The sequence below is a fragment of the Geotrypetes seraphini genome, chromosome 3, assembly GCF_902459505.1.
Source record: "Geotrypetes seraphini chromosome 3, aGeoSer1.1, whole genome shotgun sequence".
NCBI classification, from domain to species: domain Eukaryota; kingdom Metazoa; phylum Chordata; class Amphibia; order Gymnophiona; family Dermophiidae; genus Geotrypetes; species Geotrypetes seraphini.
Genome location: NC_047086.1, coordinates 66,023,635 through 66,040,464, shown reverse-complemented (window position 1 = coordinate 66,040,464; position 16,830 = coordinate 66,023,635). Strand labels below are relative to the sequence as shown.

General features: G+C 44.4%; 1 protein-coding gene across 1 annotated transcript in view; it reads right to left on the bottom strand.

Annotated features, from left to right (window-relative positions):
* Positions 1 to 2,985: 2,985 nt before the first annotated feature.
* The window catches only part of LOC117357175 (collagen alpha-1(IX) chain-like), a 72,231-nt gene continuing 58,386 nt past the window's right edge, over positions 2,986 to 16,830 (bottom strand). The window contains exons 20-21 of the mRNA XM_033937547.1: positions 10,757 to 10,834; positions 2,986 to 3,179 (exon numbers count right to left, since the gene is read on the bottom strand). Of these exons, the coding sequence (XP_033793438.1) occupies positions 2,986 to 3,179; positions 10,757 to 10,834 (272 nt within the window). The remainder of the gene's footprint in view (positions 3,180 to 10,756; positions 10,835 to 16,830) is intronic.

The following is a 16,830-nucleotide window of genomic DNA, read 5'->3' as shown; positions in this document are numbered from 1 at the left end:
TTGTGGGCCGTGAGACCCCCAGAACATATCACCCCAGGTAGTGAGGGATCTGCATACCAAGTTTCGTCCAAATCGGTCAAGCCGTTTTTGAATTACAGTGAGGATGGCAGCTTTTTACATATTTTCCATTGACATGAATGGGTGAAATCTGATTTTCTGTTTGTAGCTCCGCCCACGTGTGCAGGAGGGCCGCGAGACCCCCCAGAACATATCAACCCAGGTAGTGAGGGATCTGCATACCAAGTTTCGTCCAAATTGGTCACAGTGAGAATGGCAGCTTTTTACATTTTTTCCATTGACATGAATGGGTGAAATCTGATTTTCTGTTTGTAGCTCCGCCCACGTGTGCAGGTGGGCCGCGAGACCCCCAGAACATATCACCCCAGGTAGTGAGGGATCTGCATACCAAGTTTCGTCCAAATTGGTCACAGTGAGAATGGCAGCTTTTTATATTTTTTCCATTGACATGAATGGGTGAAATCTGATTTTCTGTTTGTAGCTCCGCCCACATGTGCAGGAGGGCCGCGAGACCCCCAGAACATATCATCCCAGGTAGTGAGGGATCTGCATACCAAGTTTCGTTCAAATCGGTCAAGCCGTTTGTGAATTACTGTGAGAATGGCAGCTTTTTACATTTTTTCCATTGACATGAATGGGTGAAATCTGATTTTCTGTTTGTAGCTCTGCCCACGTGTGCAGGGGGGCCGGGAGACACCCAGAACATATCACCCCAGGTAGTGAGGGATCTGCATACCAAGTTTCGTTCAAATCGGTCAAGCCGTTTTTGAATTACTGTGAGAATGGCAGCGTTTTACATTTTTTCCATTGACATGAATGGGTAAAATCCAATGTTCAGTTTGTAGCTCCGCCCACGTGTGCAGGTGGACCGCGAGACCCCCAGAACATATCACCACAGGTAGTGAGGGATCTGCATACCAATTTTTGTTCAAATCGGTCAAGCCGTTTTTGAATTACTGTGAGAATGGCAGCTTTTTACATTTTTTCCATTGACATGAATGGGTGAAATCTGATTTTATGTTTGTAGCTCCGCCCACGTGTGCAGGTGGGCCGCAAGACCCCCAGAACATATCATCCCAGGTAGTGAGGGATCTGCATACCAAGTTTCGTCCAAATTGGTCACAGTGAGAATGGCAGCTTTTTATATTTTTTCCATTGACATGAATGGGTGAAATCTGATTTTCTGTTTGTAGCTCCGCCCACATGTGCAGGAGGGCCGCGAGACCCCCAGAACATATCATCCCAGGTAGTGAGGGATCTGCATACCAAGTTTCGTTCAAATCGGTCAAGCCGTTTGTGAATTACTGTGAGAATGGCAGCTTTTTACATTTTTTCCATTGACATGAATGGGTGAAATCTGATTTTCTGTTTGTAGCTCTGCCCACGTGTGCAGGGGGGCCGGGAGACACCCAGAACATATAACCCCAGGTAGTGAGGGATCTGCATACCAAGTTTCGTTCAAATCGGTCAAGCCGTTTTTGAATTACTGTGAGAATGGCAGCGTTTTACATTTTTTCCATTGACATGAATGGGTGAAATCCAATGTTCAGTTTGTAGCTCCGCCCACGTGTGCAGGTGGACCGCGAGACCCCCAGAACATATCACCACAGGTAGTGAGGGATCTGCATACCAATTTTTGTTCAAATCGGTCAAGCCGTTTTTGAATTACTGTGAGAATGGCAGCTTTTTACATTTTTTCCATTGACATGAATGGGTGAAATCTGATTTTATGTTTGTAGCTCCGCCCACGTGTGCAGGTGGGCCGCAAGACCCCCAGAACATATCATCCCAGGTAGTGAGGGATCTGCATACCAAGTTTCGTTCAAATCGGTCAAGCCGTTTTTGCGTGATCGCGGCACATACACACACACATACATACATACACACATACATACACACATACATACCTCCGATTTTATATATATAGATAGTGAGCTGTCCAAAACCCACATAAAACCTACTGGACCCAACTTTACGCCACAATAGTTCTTATGCTTGTAGGTGTCGCCTATATGATGGTTTGGGGTGGGTTTTGGTGGGCTCACACGCCCCACCCCAAGTGTAATATTAGAATGGGATATGGACCTGGGTCTCCTCTGCAGTCTACTAGAAGAAAATGAGGTGGTCATGCTTACATCCATCCAGTGGTCATCTGGTTAGTTTGGGCCTAGCCCCAAATGTCCAAATTGAGCCCTGAACATATCCTAAAATGTTTAATTATAGCAGAAAAATGTCAGGTCATAAGCCTGCCCTAGTCTCATTCACCCCTTTGAGATTTAGACAAATTGCAGAAGTACAGCGTAGAACTCTGACTAGAAAATAGGTTTTAAAAATAGTGAATTGGAAGAGTTTGATGAAAAAAACAGCCATCTGCCCCTTTATGCTACATTTTTGGATGTTTTACGCTTTTGAAAATGAGCCTCCACATATACTGCATTAATGGAAGAATATAAATACGATCCCTGTATGCTCTTTAGTTTGTCTCAATCGTCTTTTGTATTCCTCTCTGAACACATCAGTCTTCCCTATCTTTCTCTGCTTTTCAAAACAAAAGAAGATGCTGTAATGCAGACTAAAATAATTTCTCTATTCTGGGAACTTTTTGCACTAACCTGATAAAAAAGGAAGGGTAGATAGTCAAAAATGTATTGCAGCTATTCAGTCCAATAAAACGGTGTTACCTTCAGTTTATTTGTAGAACTTTCTTTCTATGCATCTAAGTTAACAATTGCACTGTTTTAACCTGAACAAAAATGTATTCACTTGTAACCCAGCACAATCATTCAAAACCCAGTTAAAAGCATCTCAAAGTTTGTTCACTTAAAAAAAATATATCACTCGGTGCTCTGAATAAATATTTGTGGCTATTTTACCTTCTGCATTAGCAGATAGCATACCAGGTTTGCTAAGAGAACAAATCTCCTTCTTGCCCTTTTGTTTATTTATATTGTGTGCTTCTGATCTGTTTTATAAGTGTTCATTCCATCCACTTTGCTCCTCATTGTTGTTTGTAAGACTGACTGCATCACAACCAGCTACACATTTGCCCGGCGGTCCTCTTGGCCCTGAATATCCTCTCAAACCAGGTTGCCCCATATATCCTCGTGTGCCCGGAAGTCCAGGAGATCCATCAAAGGCTAGTCCAGGTCTCCCTCTTTCACCTTAAACAGTTGGAAAAGATAATAATAACAACTGATAGTATGTTAGCTTTTCATTAAAATATTCATTCAATCACACACACGCACACATCTATCCAGAGTAAATGGCCTATCAGCAAATTCTAGTATTTAGACTCACTGGTACATCTGTTTCTTTTAGACCCAAGGGGGTGCACAGTAGAGAGCTGAACAGGGACAACTCGATCCACGAGGCTCGTCTTCTGTTCCTACCTGCCCTGCCGCAGTACACATAGCCGACCGGAAGTCTTCCCCGATATCAGCGCTGACGTCGGAGGGAGGGCTTACGCAAAGCCTGCCCTCTGACGTCAGCACTGACATCGGGGAAGTCTTCCGGTTGGCTATGTGTGCTGCGGCATGGCAGGCAGGAAATAGAAGACGAGCCTCGCAGCTCGAGCTACATTTGGATGAGAAAGTTGGTAATTTGTTGGCAGATGAGGGCTTGACACGAACGTGGGAGGCAAATGCAGGACAGAAGGAGGTCGAACTTGGGAGTCGAACGCAGAACACAAAAGGGGGGAGGGAGTATGTTTTTGGACACAAGGCATGAACTTGGGAGAGAGGATGGAGGAAGGGAGGGAAAGAGGTGGGGGAGGGAGTGCATTTTTGGACACAGAAGGCATGAACTTGGGAGAGAGGATGGAGGAACGGAGGGAAAAAGGTGGAGGAGGGAGTGCGTTTTTGGACACAGAAGGCATGAACTTGGGAGAGAGGATGGAGGAACAGAGGGAAAGAGGTGGGGGAGGGAGTGCATTTTTGGACACAGAAGGCATGAGCTTGGGAGAGAGGATAGAGGAAGGGAGGGAAAGAGGTGGGGGAGGGGTGCGTTTTTGGACACAAGGCATGAACTTGGGAGAGAGGATGGAGGAACGGAGGGAAAGAGGTGGGGGAGGGAGTGTGTTTTTGGACACAGAATGCATGAACTTAGGAGACAGGAAGGGAGGGAAAGAGATGCTGAGATGGGGTTGGGAATGCGTTTTTGGACACAGAAGGCATGGACTTGGGAAAAAGAAAGGGAGGGAAAGAGATGCTGAGGTGGGGGAGGGAATGCGTTTTTGGACACAGAAGGCATGGGCTTGGGAGAGAGGAAGGGAGGAAAAGAGATGGTTGTGTACACGGGGAATGGAAGAAAGAATAATTTTTTGGTCATAGGGAGGGAGTGAGGTACAGATGAGAGGGAGAAATATTGTGGTGGAATGGACAGAAAGAAATGGATGCAAGAGGGAGGAATTTTGGACATGGTGGTGAAGGGAATGGAGGGAGAGATGTGGCATGGTGCTGGAGAGGGGTGATAGAAGGAGAAATGTTGGGCATGAGACTAGTGGGCAGGGGCGAAAGATAAGAAAGGGATAAATGCTGGACCATGGTAGGAGGAACCAATGGACAGCAGCAGAAGAATTTAGAGAAGATGGGAAAGCGGAAAAAAGAAACTGGGACCAACTTTATGGAAAAATAAGTCTCCAGACAACAAAGGTAAAAAACAGAATTTATTGACTAAAATATGTTAGCTTTGGGAAATGTATATAGCAGATGTATTTGTATTGTATTTCTGGTTTTATTTCTACAATGTTGAAGTACTTGCTGACCCTTGCTGTGACTGGTGAGGATCACCAAGCACCGCCAGCAGAGGATATCCTCTAGAGATGGCCAGAACTTCCCTCCACCAAGCACAGCAGTCGCTGGCAACATCCATGAGCCACTGAGGTGCCAGCATCTGTGACTCAGGGACGCTACTGCTGCCTGCCGAGCTTGGCAAAAGAGACCCCCGGCCAACTGCAAAGGAAGTCCTCAGCTGACAGCTTGGGGGTTCTCATCAGCTGAGTATTTATATTTTATATTTACATTAGAGGCTCCAGTAGAAACCCATTTACAAAGTATGTATTCTTCCCAATTAATATTTCCAAATTAATAAAGCGTCTTTGCTTATTTGTAAATGGGTCTCTACCAGAGCCTTTAATTCAGTATCATAATTAAATGAAATAAATATTTCTAAAGTTTATAGGGACGGGCAGGGGATTCCTCACTGGGACGGGTGGGGACGGAGGAGATTCCTCGCGGGGATGGAGGGATTCCTCGCGGGGACGGGTGTGGACTGAGGGATTCCTCACAGGGATGGGTGGGATTTTGGTGGTGATGGGTGGGATTTCTGTCCCCGCGAAACTCTCTAGTGCATAGCCATCAACCCTCCCTATTCTGCCGCTGCTGCTTTCCTTAACCAGCAGCAGTGGAAGTAAATGGGGGGTATCCGCGGGTGCTCACCAGCGTTGCTCATCTTCTGACTGGCTCCCCTGCTGAATGCCACGGGCGTCCGCTCCTCACGCGATCTGCGGCTGTGTCGGAAGCGTTCCCTCTGACGTCAGAGAGAAGCTTCCGATGCAGCCGCGGATTGCAGGAGCGGATGCCCGCGGCTTTCAGCAGGGGAGCCGGCCAGACATGCTGGGCAGGGAAGGGGGGAGGGTAGACATGCTGGGAAGGGGAGAGGGTAGAAATGCTGGGAAGGGAAGGTGGCAGGGTAGAAATGCTGCACAGGGAATGGGGAAGGGTAGAAATACTGCACAAGCAAGGGGGGAGACATGCTGCTGCTGCACCCAATTGGGGAGAGAAAGAGAAGGAGGGAGAAGGAAGACAAGGGAGAGGAACCAGAGATGCCAAGTCCATGGGAGGGAGGGAAAGGAAAAAAGAAAGGAGATACCAGACCATGGAGGGAGAGGAATAGATGCCATGGCATGAGGGAAGAGAAGGAGACAGAGATACCACACCATGGTGCGGAGTGGGAAGGAAGGAAGGAAAGGAGAAGAGAAAGAGAGAGATGCCAAAGCATAGGGGAGGTGGTGGAGATAGAAAAATGGAGAGGGATGAAGCTGAAATGAATCATGTGCAAAGGAGAGAAGGGACCCCAGATATACAGTTTATTGAAAGGACATAGAAAGAGGGAAGATGCCATATGGAAGAGAGAGAGGGTGGACAGTAGATGGAAGTGGTAGAGAGAGAGAGAGGGCAGAAGCTGGATGGAATGGGCAGAGAGAGGGCAGATGTTGTATGGAAGGAAGAGAGGATAAACGCTGTATAGAAAGAAGAGAGCAAAGAGAAGATGATTAAAGCAGAAACGACAAAAGGTAGAAACCTCCCTCTCCCAACCTACTCGACCCCGCTAACACCAATAACATCTGCCCGGGACTCAGAATCCCCACACTGATTTGCACCAGAAATCCCCCTCTCAAGAAAAACCCTCGAAAAGTCAACCAAGATTCTCTAAAACCCCTGCCCCCTGCCAATCTTCCCAACACTGCCTCGGACTCTCTCACCCCAGTCCCGACACTTTATTGCAATGCCAGATCCGCGTGCAATAAGACCCAAATCTTGAAAGACCTTCTAGACGAGCTCAACCCTGGATTCCTATGCATCATGGAATCATGGATCGCCAAAGATGATCTATTCACACAAAACAAACTCCTCCCCCATGGTTACCAAGGCCTCTTCTCCCCCAGACCCAATCGAAAAGGAGGTGGTCTAGCACTCCTCTACAAATCTTTCTTTGACGTCCAGCTCCTTGAGACGGGCACTCACACTTCTCTAGAATATTTGCTTGCCTCAGTCAATGACGAACTCCGCACCCACCCATTGGGCATCCTGTTACTATACCGCCCGCCCTTGGACCAAATCCTCCAATCTCATCTTTGAGACCATAACAAATGCCTTCCTTAAATTTCAAAGACTTCTGATCGTTGGTGATATCAATCTCCACCTTGACGACACCAACAGCAAGGACACGATTGAATTCAACAACTTCCTTACCTCTCTAGGCTTCCCCTCACCCACCCCATCTCCAACCCACGAAAAAGGGCACACTCTAGACTTCACCACTTTCCTTGATCTTACCGCCTTCAAAACTTCAACCGACGACACTCGCTGGGAACAAGTCCCTTGGTCCGATCACTTCTTAGGGACTACCTGCCTCCCCATCTTCATGTCACATCTTGACTCCCCACCCCACTCCTCTCATTCCATAACCTTCCGCAAAAAAAACCTCGAGCAATCTATTCTGGTCCAAATTCCTCAACCAACTCTCCTCCAACCCTAGACCTACAGACCCCGAATCCCATTGGCGCAACTGGACCGCCCTCTCTGAGTCCACCTACTACTCCCTTGCTCCAATATCCACTAAAACCATCTCCTACCCCCGAAAGGCCCCCTGGTACTTACCTCTTCACAGAGAACTGAAACAGAAATGTCGCGCTTTAGAGCGCAAATGGAAAAAATCTAAATCCCCCTCTGATAGACAAACCTGGAGGGTCAATATTAAACTTTACAATTCTACACTAAAAAAAGCCAGGAAGAACTTCTTCGGAGACAAGATCTCTAGATCCAACAATCAGATCAGTGCGCTGTTCAACATCTGGCGCTCCCTAATTACAAAAAAAGACCCATCCTTGCTCCCACCGTCTCTATCAGCCAATGCCCTTGCAAATTTCTTTAATGAAAAGGTCCTCCTTCCCACCCACAATCTCCTACAATTCCCTGACCTCTATTGACCTCAACCCTACCTTACCTATATCCACCCCCATTCCTGCCAACAGATCTTGGACCGCCTTCGAGCTTGTTTCCGAATCGCAAGTCTCCAAACTCTGCCTCAAACTAAAAACTTGCAAGTGCACTCTGGATCCTTTCCCCTCCTATCTATTCGAGAATATCCCTACACAGGCCATCGCTTCCCTCACCGAACTCATAAACTCTGCCCTAACATCGGGCCTTTTCTCCCCCAACATGGGACACATTTCATTGACCCCTCTACTGAAAAAGGCTGAACTTGACCCCTCCATGCCATCAAATTACCGTCCTATAGCAAATATCCCTCTCCTAACCAAGTTATTAGAATCCATCATATCCACCCAACTCTCATCCTACCTAGAAAGATTCTCTATTCTCCTACCCCACCAATTCGGCTTCAGACCCAACTTTAGCACCGAATCCCTCCTGGCCTCACTAATCTCTAAGGTGCAACATCTCCATTCTCGCAACAAATTTGCTGTTCTCCTACAATTCGACCTCTCCGCAGCCTTCGATGTCGTCCACCACGACATCCTAATCTTCCAACTCTCTGAAATAGGCATAAGCTCCACAGTCCTAGATTGGTTCTCAAAATTCTTACGCTTCCGCTCCTACACCGTTAACACAAACGGTACCTCTTCCCCCCCCCCCCTGGAAGCCGAAATGTGGAGTCCCGCAAGGCTCACCCCTCTCCCCTATCCTTTTCAACATCTACATGTCCTCTTTGAAACTCCTTCATCTATCCCCCCTAGAAACTCTCTACTCCTACGCTGATGACATCCTCATCCTCCTCAAGACCGACTCGAACCTCTCTAACCTTGCTGAGAACATATCCACATGTATAACGAATCTCCAATCCTGGGCCCAATCTGTACAAATGAAACTGAATGAGTCCAAAACAAAACTACTTTGGCTCGGCCCAATTTTAGATCATTTACCCACCTCCATCCCACTACCGTCCGGCCCCACTCTTCAGCTTGAGTTTTCAAGCAAAGTCCTAGGCATTGTCATAGACTCCTCTCTCTCCTTCAATGATCACCTCAACTCCTTGGTAAAAAACTGCTTCTTTAGCCTTCATATGCTGAGGAGAGTGAGATCCTGCTTTCATCATTCTCATTTCGCCGTCCTCGTTCAATCTACCATCCTCTCTAGACTGGACTACTGTAACTCCATCTATATAAGCCTAACTAAGAAAAACCTCCATAGACTTCAGCTAATTCAGAACGCCGCAGCCAAGCTTATTTTCGCAAAAGGCAAGTTTGATCACGTCTCCCCACTCCTCTCCAAGCTTCACTGGCTCCCAGTATACTCCAGAGTCCTCTATAAATGCGCCTGCTTAGCCTTCAAGATCCTACATGGCGTCCTTCCTCCCGTTATCCCACTCTTCTGGAACTCCTCAAACCCACACTCCACTAGACCCTCCCAAAAACTGAAACTATCTTTCCCCTCTATAAAAGGTATATCCCGCGCAGGAAAACTTAGAACATCCCTCCCCTTTAGAACCACAGAACTCTGGAACAACCTCTCATCCCCGCTCAGAAATTCAAGCTCCTTCCAATCCTTCCGCAAACACTTGAAAACTTGGCTCTTTTCAAAAATCTAATCACCTCCCGTTCTCTAGCACCCGGTCCCTCTCTATCTTCTTAATCCCTCTCCTATATCCCTTCATTGTAGTTCCTTTCCTCTTAACTTCTGTAAACCGTGCCGAGCTCTGCGCTTGCGGAGATGGCGCGGTATACAAACCTAAAGTTTAGTTTAGTTTAGTGCTTTACTTAGAATCAAGTAGTATTGTAACTGTATTGATAAAAATTTATAAATAGGAAATGGAAATAAGGCAATTTTTTGGACTAAACCCCTTTCCTCAGGACAGGATACCATAACAGCAGTATACTGTACTATTCTGAAGAAAGATTTGGCCTCTGAAAGCTAATTGAAAAATGGATTAGTCCAATAAAATGGTATTTTCTTATTTCTCATTATTTGTTTTATTTTTATTTGTTAATTTGTAAAGTGGTGATTGTTATGTATCAGTTTTTTCAAATTTACATCTACTGTCTTTATATTTTGCACAGTATTAGGGGACATGTGGCACTGTTTTTTGTGGTGTTGTGGTGTTGCATTGTATGCAGAGTCTGGTTTCTTGGCGGTTCAGTTTAACTTTTGTCTACATATTTATATTTTTAGTTTGTGATTATTCCATATTGGGTGAGGGTGTATCTCTGTTCTGTGTGCATGAAAAGGACATAGTTTTCAGTTGGCATTGACTACAGGATCAATTGACTGTGCGGGACCTGGCTAGTTTAGTTTTACAATGTATATGTTGGTGTTCTAGTTCTCACTGCAGTGTTTAAGATGCAGCCTTTACCTAGGTACACTCTTGTGCGATATGTGGATTATTACTAAAAATCATATTTTTGATATAGATGGGGGGGGTCAAAAAATGATGGGCCCCAGGTGTCACATATGCTAGGTACACCACTGCTCAGTTGATTTGATTTCTTATAGATACTGTAGCCATTTATATCCACTGTGTTTTCAAAGAACTTGTATGACTGAGTTATTAAAATGACAAAAGAAGAAAGTGGGTGAAAGGAATGGGATGGGAAAGGGACTGAGGAAGTGTGAAAAATGGGCTGTGTAGATTGGACAATATCTAGGTTGAAGAAAGCAACTATCAGGTTTTAATAAAGATAATATACAGTATATGAGTGCACAATATATAGTACAGTAAGAAATGTTTAAAATATATATGTACAGTATAAGCAATAATAAGCATGTAACCTTAGATTTATGCAGGATTTTTATGCAACATAAAGTATACAGTTAAAAACATTAGTCATTCTATACATCTTTATCAGATTTTACAAAGAGAATGAAAATCTACTTTTTTAAAAGTATTTTTCTATCCAACAACCTCATGGGTTGATAGGAGCTAACCATCTTTTCAGTGGTCAGTATTCTCAAATCAATCCCTGTGTCCACATTCTGAATCCTTATAGTTATAAAGTAATTACCTCTGGGGCCTTGGTCTCCTTCAAGACCGACAAGCCCATAGCCTTTGAATCCCTTGTCTCCTTTGTCTCCGGATTCACCTGAAATTTAAAAATGCAAAAATTTTCATTCTCATTGCAACAGACCTATTACTTATACTCTTTGGGCCTGATTCTATACACGGCGCCAAGATTAGGCGCTGCTAGGCGTCCTAATTGCAAATGCCTAGTGATGCCTAACTAAAATCCACACATAACTAAATTGTCTTTTAAATGGTGTGGTAATTGACTATACTACAAAAACAAGTGGGGAGTGGTATGGACTGCGTCAACCTGGATTAAACACTCTTTATTTATGCAAATCAACTTTGAAATATAATACAAATGAAAACACAATACGTCTAAAATCGCTTAAAAAGTCAAAGATAAAAGTCTTGTAAGCAATGACCCAAAGGGTTCTGTATCCAAAGACCCGACACAGTCCATGTTTCGGCCTCCAGAGGGGAGGCCTGCCTCAGGGGTATAATATGTCGGTCTAAAAGAAATGCATTATACATATGTTACTGTTCATATGTTGCTGTACATATGTTCATATGTACAATGTATTTCTTTTAGACCGACATATTATACCCCTGGGGCAGGCTTCCCATCTGGAGGCCAAAACTTGGACCGTGTCAGGTCTTTGGATACAGAACCCTTTGGGTCATTGCTTACAAGACTTTTATCTTTGACTTTTTAAGCGATTTTAGACGTGTTTTCATTTGTATTATATTTCATGTATTGTTTTAGATGTGTTTTCATTTGTATTATATTTCAAAGTTGATTTGCATAAATAAAGAGTGTCTAATCCAGGTTGATGCAGTCTATCACACTCCCCACTTGTTTTTGTAGTATTTGACTTTGCATGGGTTTTCTGTCCCTTTTTGAGTGGTAATTGACTATGCCATTAAAAAACAATTTCAACGTTCAATAATTTTTATTGATGACTGCACGAATATGACAAAGAACAGATAGCTCTAGTCATCCTTTTGTACATTATCCCACATAACCCCCCCCCCCTCCAAACAGTGAACAATGATGGTTATGATTGCATATATAGACAGCAACATAGACCATGGAACTAAGAAATCAATGTGTATAAAAACAACAACCATAAAGACACTCCAAGAACATGGCAAGATAGTACAAAATACAGAACCCAATCCAACCCCGATAGAGAGGTTAACTACTGTTAACCTGTGGTCTGACCCGGCGGAGGCACTGCTTATGTTCTTATGTTCTCATACCACCCTCCCCCCCCCACCGCAGTACTGTCAAATAGCAAAAGCAGCATCCCCTAGTTATAGATCCCCTCTGCAAATCCCCACCCCCACCTCCACCCCCTCGAGCTGTGGGGATCACAGAAAAACTCATCAACAATGTAAAAAACAATTTTAAAACATTTTTTGAATGCTAATTAAATTTGCATGCGGCTATCCAGGCAATGCCTAGTGACGCCTAAATCCAGGTGCCTTACCTGAAAAGTAGGCATGGTTAGGGGTGCACAATATTTATTTATTTATTTTAAAAATGTCTAAACCCACCTAAACCTAAGTGGTTTACAAATATACAAACATAATCATCATATAACCAACATACAAATAAGTAAACAGACATATCAAAAACATCTTCAATCAAGATCCTAGGTCAAGAGAATGCCTCCACAAACAAAGTTGTTTTCATAGAAACATGACGGCAGATTAAGGCCAAATGGACCATCTAGTCTGCCCATCCACAGTAACCATTATCTCTTTCTCTCTCCGAGAGTTCCCACGTACCTATCCCAGGCCCTCTTGAATTCAGACACAGTTTCTGTTTCTACCACCTCTTCCGGGAGACTGTTCCACGTATCTACCACCCTTTCCATAAAAAAGTATTTCCTCAAATTACTCCGGAGCCTATCACCTCTTAACTTGATGGGCTATGGCAGACTTGATGGGCTATGGCCCTTTTCTGCCGTCATCTTTCTATGTTTCTATGTTTCTAACTTCATCCTATGCCCTCACATCACAGTTTCCTTTCAACTGAAAGAGATTCGACTCATGTATATTTATATTACATAGATATTTAAGCGTCTCTATCATATCTCCCCTCTCCTGTTTTTTCTCCAAAGTATACAGATTGAGATCTTTAAGTCTGTCCCAATACGTCTTATCATGAAGACCACACACCATTTTAGTAGCCTTCCTCTGGACCAACTCCATCCTTTTTATATCTTTTTTAAGGTGTTGTCTCTAGAATTGTACACAATATTCTAAATGAGGTCTCACCATAGTCTTATACAGAGGCATCAATACCTCCTTTTTCCTACTGGCCATACAACTCCCTATGCAACCTAGCATCCTTCTAGCTGTCGCTGTCACCTTTTCAACCTGTTGGCCACCTTAAGATCATCACATACAATCACACGCAAATCCCACTCTTCTGTCGTGCACATAAGTTCTTCGCCCCCTAAACTATACCATTCACTCAGGTTTTTGCAGCCCAAATGCATGACTTTCATTACTTAGCATTAAATTTTAGCTGCCAAATTTCAGACCATTCTTCAAACTTTGCCAGGTCTTTCTTCATGTTATTCACACCATGCAGCATGTCTGCTCTATTGCAGATTTTGGTATCATCCGCAAAGAGGCAAATCCTAACCGATAACCCTTCAGCAATATCATTTATAAAAATGTTAACAAGAACAGGCCCAAGAACAGAACCTTGAGGCACACCACTGGTAACATCCCTTTCCTCAGAGTGATCTCCATTGATTACTAATCTCTGTTGCCTTCCACTCAACCAGTTTCTGACCCAGCCCATCACTTTGGGACCCATCCCAAGGGCACTCAGTTTATTTATCAGACGTCTGTGTGGAACACTGTCAAAGGCTTTGCTAAAATCTAAATACACCACATCTAGCGCACATCCTCTATCCAATTCTCTGGTTACCCAGTCAAAGAAATTGATCAGATTTGTCTGACAAGACCTACCTCTAGTGAATCCATGTTGTCTCCAGTCCTGTAATCCACAGGATTCCAGAAACTTGACCATTCTCTGTTTTAAAAGTGTTTCCATTAATTTACTTATTAGAGAAGTCAGCCTTACCGGCCTGTAATTCCCTACTTCTTCCTTACTTCCACTTTTGAGGAGAGGGACCACATCTGCCCTTCTCCAGTCCTCCGGTACCATTCCCGACTCTAGAGACTCATTGAAAAGGTCAGTCAGCGGAGCTACCAGAACTTCCCTAAGTTCCTTCAGCACCCTCGGATGTACACCATCCGGCCCCATCGCTTTGTCTACCTTTATTTTAGCTAGCTCCCAAGAACACAACCCTCTGAAAATCGATGGGGGTCTATTACTCCTCCATCCCTATTCATGTTTGTCTTCTGCAGTCCTGCTCCTGGCGCTTCAGCTGTAAACATAGAACAGAAATATTTGTTAAGCAATTCGACCTTTTCTTTATAAGCTTCTACATATTCTTCTCCTTCATCTTTGAGTCTCACAATGCAACTTTTGCACTTCTTCCTATTACTAATATATCTATAAAATGTCTTGTCTCCCTGTTTTACCGTGTCAGCTATTTTTTTTTCTTCCATTTGCATCTTTGCTTTCCTGACTACACAACCAGCCTCTCTTAACTTTTCCAGATATTTTTGCCTGTCTTCCTCTTTCTGCGATCTTTTGTAGTTTATGAAAGCTAACATCTTATTCCTTACCTTTTCAGCTACTTCTTTTGAGAACCAAAGCGGCCTTCTTTTCCTCTTACTTTTACTCACTTGCCTCACAAAAAGGTTCATCACACTTACAATTGCTCCTTTCAGTTTTGCCTACTGCATTTCCACTCCTTCTAGACTTTCCCACCCAGACAATTTTTTGATGTAAACCCCCATCTGAACAAAGTTAGTTTTTTAAAGTCTAGAACCTTTGCTTTTGGATGAGCCCTCTCTATATCCATCTTAATATTAAACTGTACCATGCAGTGATCATTGGATGCCAGATGATCACCCACTGTACCATCAGAAACATTTTCCCCATTTGTAAGCACTAAGTCCAGTTTGACCTCATCCCGCATAGGTTCCATTACCAACTGCTGGAACAGTTCTCCTAGTAGAGAATCCAGAATCTCCCACACAACCACACAATTGTTTCTTGAATTTTTGTATATCAGAAAGCAATCTCAGCTGTCCTGTTAGATTATTCCATAATAAAACACCTTCAATTGATATTATAGATGTTCTCATATTGGCATAATGTACATTCGCTAAGCCATTTGTTGATCGTCATAATAGGCATGGTAAACTTAGGTGTTGCTAGGCATTCAAGATAAGCACTAGTAAATTATGCCAGGTAAATCCTCAATGACACCTAGCAACACCTAAGGACACCTAGGTACCACTAGGTGTGATTCTATAAAGGATACCTAAAGGTTGATTAACAACCACACAGACCAGTGTCTATAAGTTAGTCCCCATTTATAGAATCAGGCCCTTTGAGCATACTATTAGGGAACATAAATAAATTGGCCAGCATAAATATTTGCTGTACTCCCTTTCAATTCAAGAAACTCATTAATTTACATATCAGACATAAGTTCTTAATTGTACAACGTTATATCCTCAGAGACCTAGAGGCTAATTGGGGATACTACCCCGGTTTTGAGCCTCAACTTATCTTATAGTGATTTCTTTAAGATAAGTTTTTCATACATTGATTTGAACATAGAAGTTTGTTGAACTCCATTCTTGAATATGCAGCAATAAATGACTGGTATATGCGATGATTGGATGCTGAGGTTCAAAACCGGGGTAGCATTACGGACCTGATTGAGAACAGGTCAGCCCACAAACTTTCTTGTCAAAAATTCTAATTTCTTGACCCACAGATTGCCCTGTTCTCAATCATATCTGTGAACCCACTATATATAAAGGCACACTGCAGACCTCAGCTTACCCTGAAGAAATCTACAGCATGATGGCTGAAATGTCGGCTCTTTCTACACAGACTCGGCAAGACCCGGAAATCTGCTACAATCATTCCACTGTTTCATCTGAAACACTTGCAGACTCTGTACAACACAGTGGCTCACTTTCTTTGTTAAATATGTAGATCTGACCAAGCTCATCTCCTTTTTGTTTTACTGGCTGCCAGGGCAGGATTAACCAATAAGCCAACTAGGCACGTGCCTAGGGCCCGAAGTTGTCAGGGGGCCTGGAGAAACAGAGGACTCATTTTGGGGTTTTTTTCCCTTGGCAACGCGGGTCCCCCGGGAAAGATCGGCCGCACTGCCCCCCCCCCCCCCCGGAAAGATCGGCAGCGCTAGCCCCCCCCAGGAGATCGACAACACCGCCCTCCCCTGGCATCGCCATCAACCAACCTGAATAAGTGACATCGGAGGGGTTGGACCGGCAGACACAGTCATCACGGGACCTTGCAGCAACTCTTTGCATCTGCCAGACCACCCCCTCCTAAGTCACTTATTCAGGTTGGTTGATGGAGATGCCAGGGGAGGGCGGTGTTGTCGATCTTCCGGGGGATGGGGCAGTGCTGTCGATCTTTCCAGGGGGGCCCAGCACTGCTGATCTTTCCTGGGGGGGGGCACAGCACTGCCAATTTTTCCCGTTCCTGGGGGGACGTGTTGCCTAGGAAAAAAAACCCACCGGGTCCTCTGTTTCTTCAGTGGGCCCCCTCTGACCTAGAAAGGTGGTAGAGGGAGAGAAAGGGGGCAGGGTGGTATGGAAGGATGGTGGAAGGAGAGAAAGGGGCAGATGCTGATGGAATTGGTATGCAGGGGAAGGGGAGAGATATAAGGGGAAGGATACTGGATGGAATTAAGAACATAAGAACATAAGAAGTTGCCTCCGCTGGGTCAGACCAGAGGTCCATCGCGCCTAGCGGTCCACTCCCGCCGCGGCCCATCAGGTCTATGACCTGTGAAGTGGTTCCTGACCATTTCTATAACCTACCTCTGCTTCTATCTGTACCCCTCAATCCCCTTATCCTTTAGGAACCTATCTAAACCTTCCTTGTACCCCTGTACTGTGCCCTGGCCTATCACAACCTCTGGAAGTGCGTTC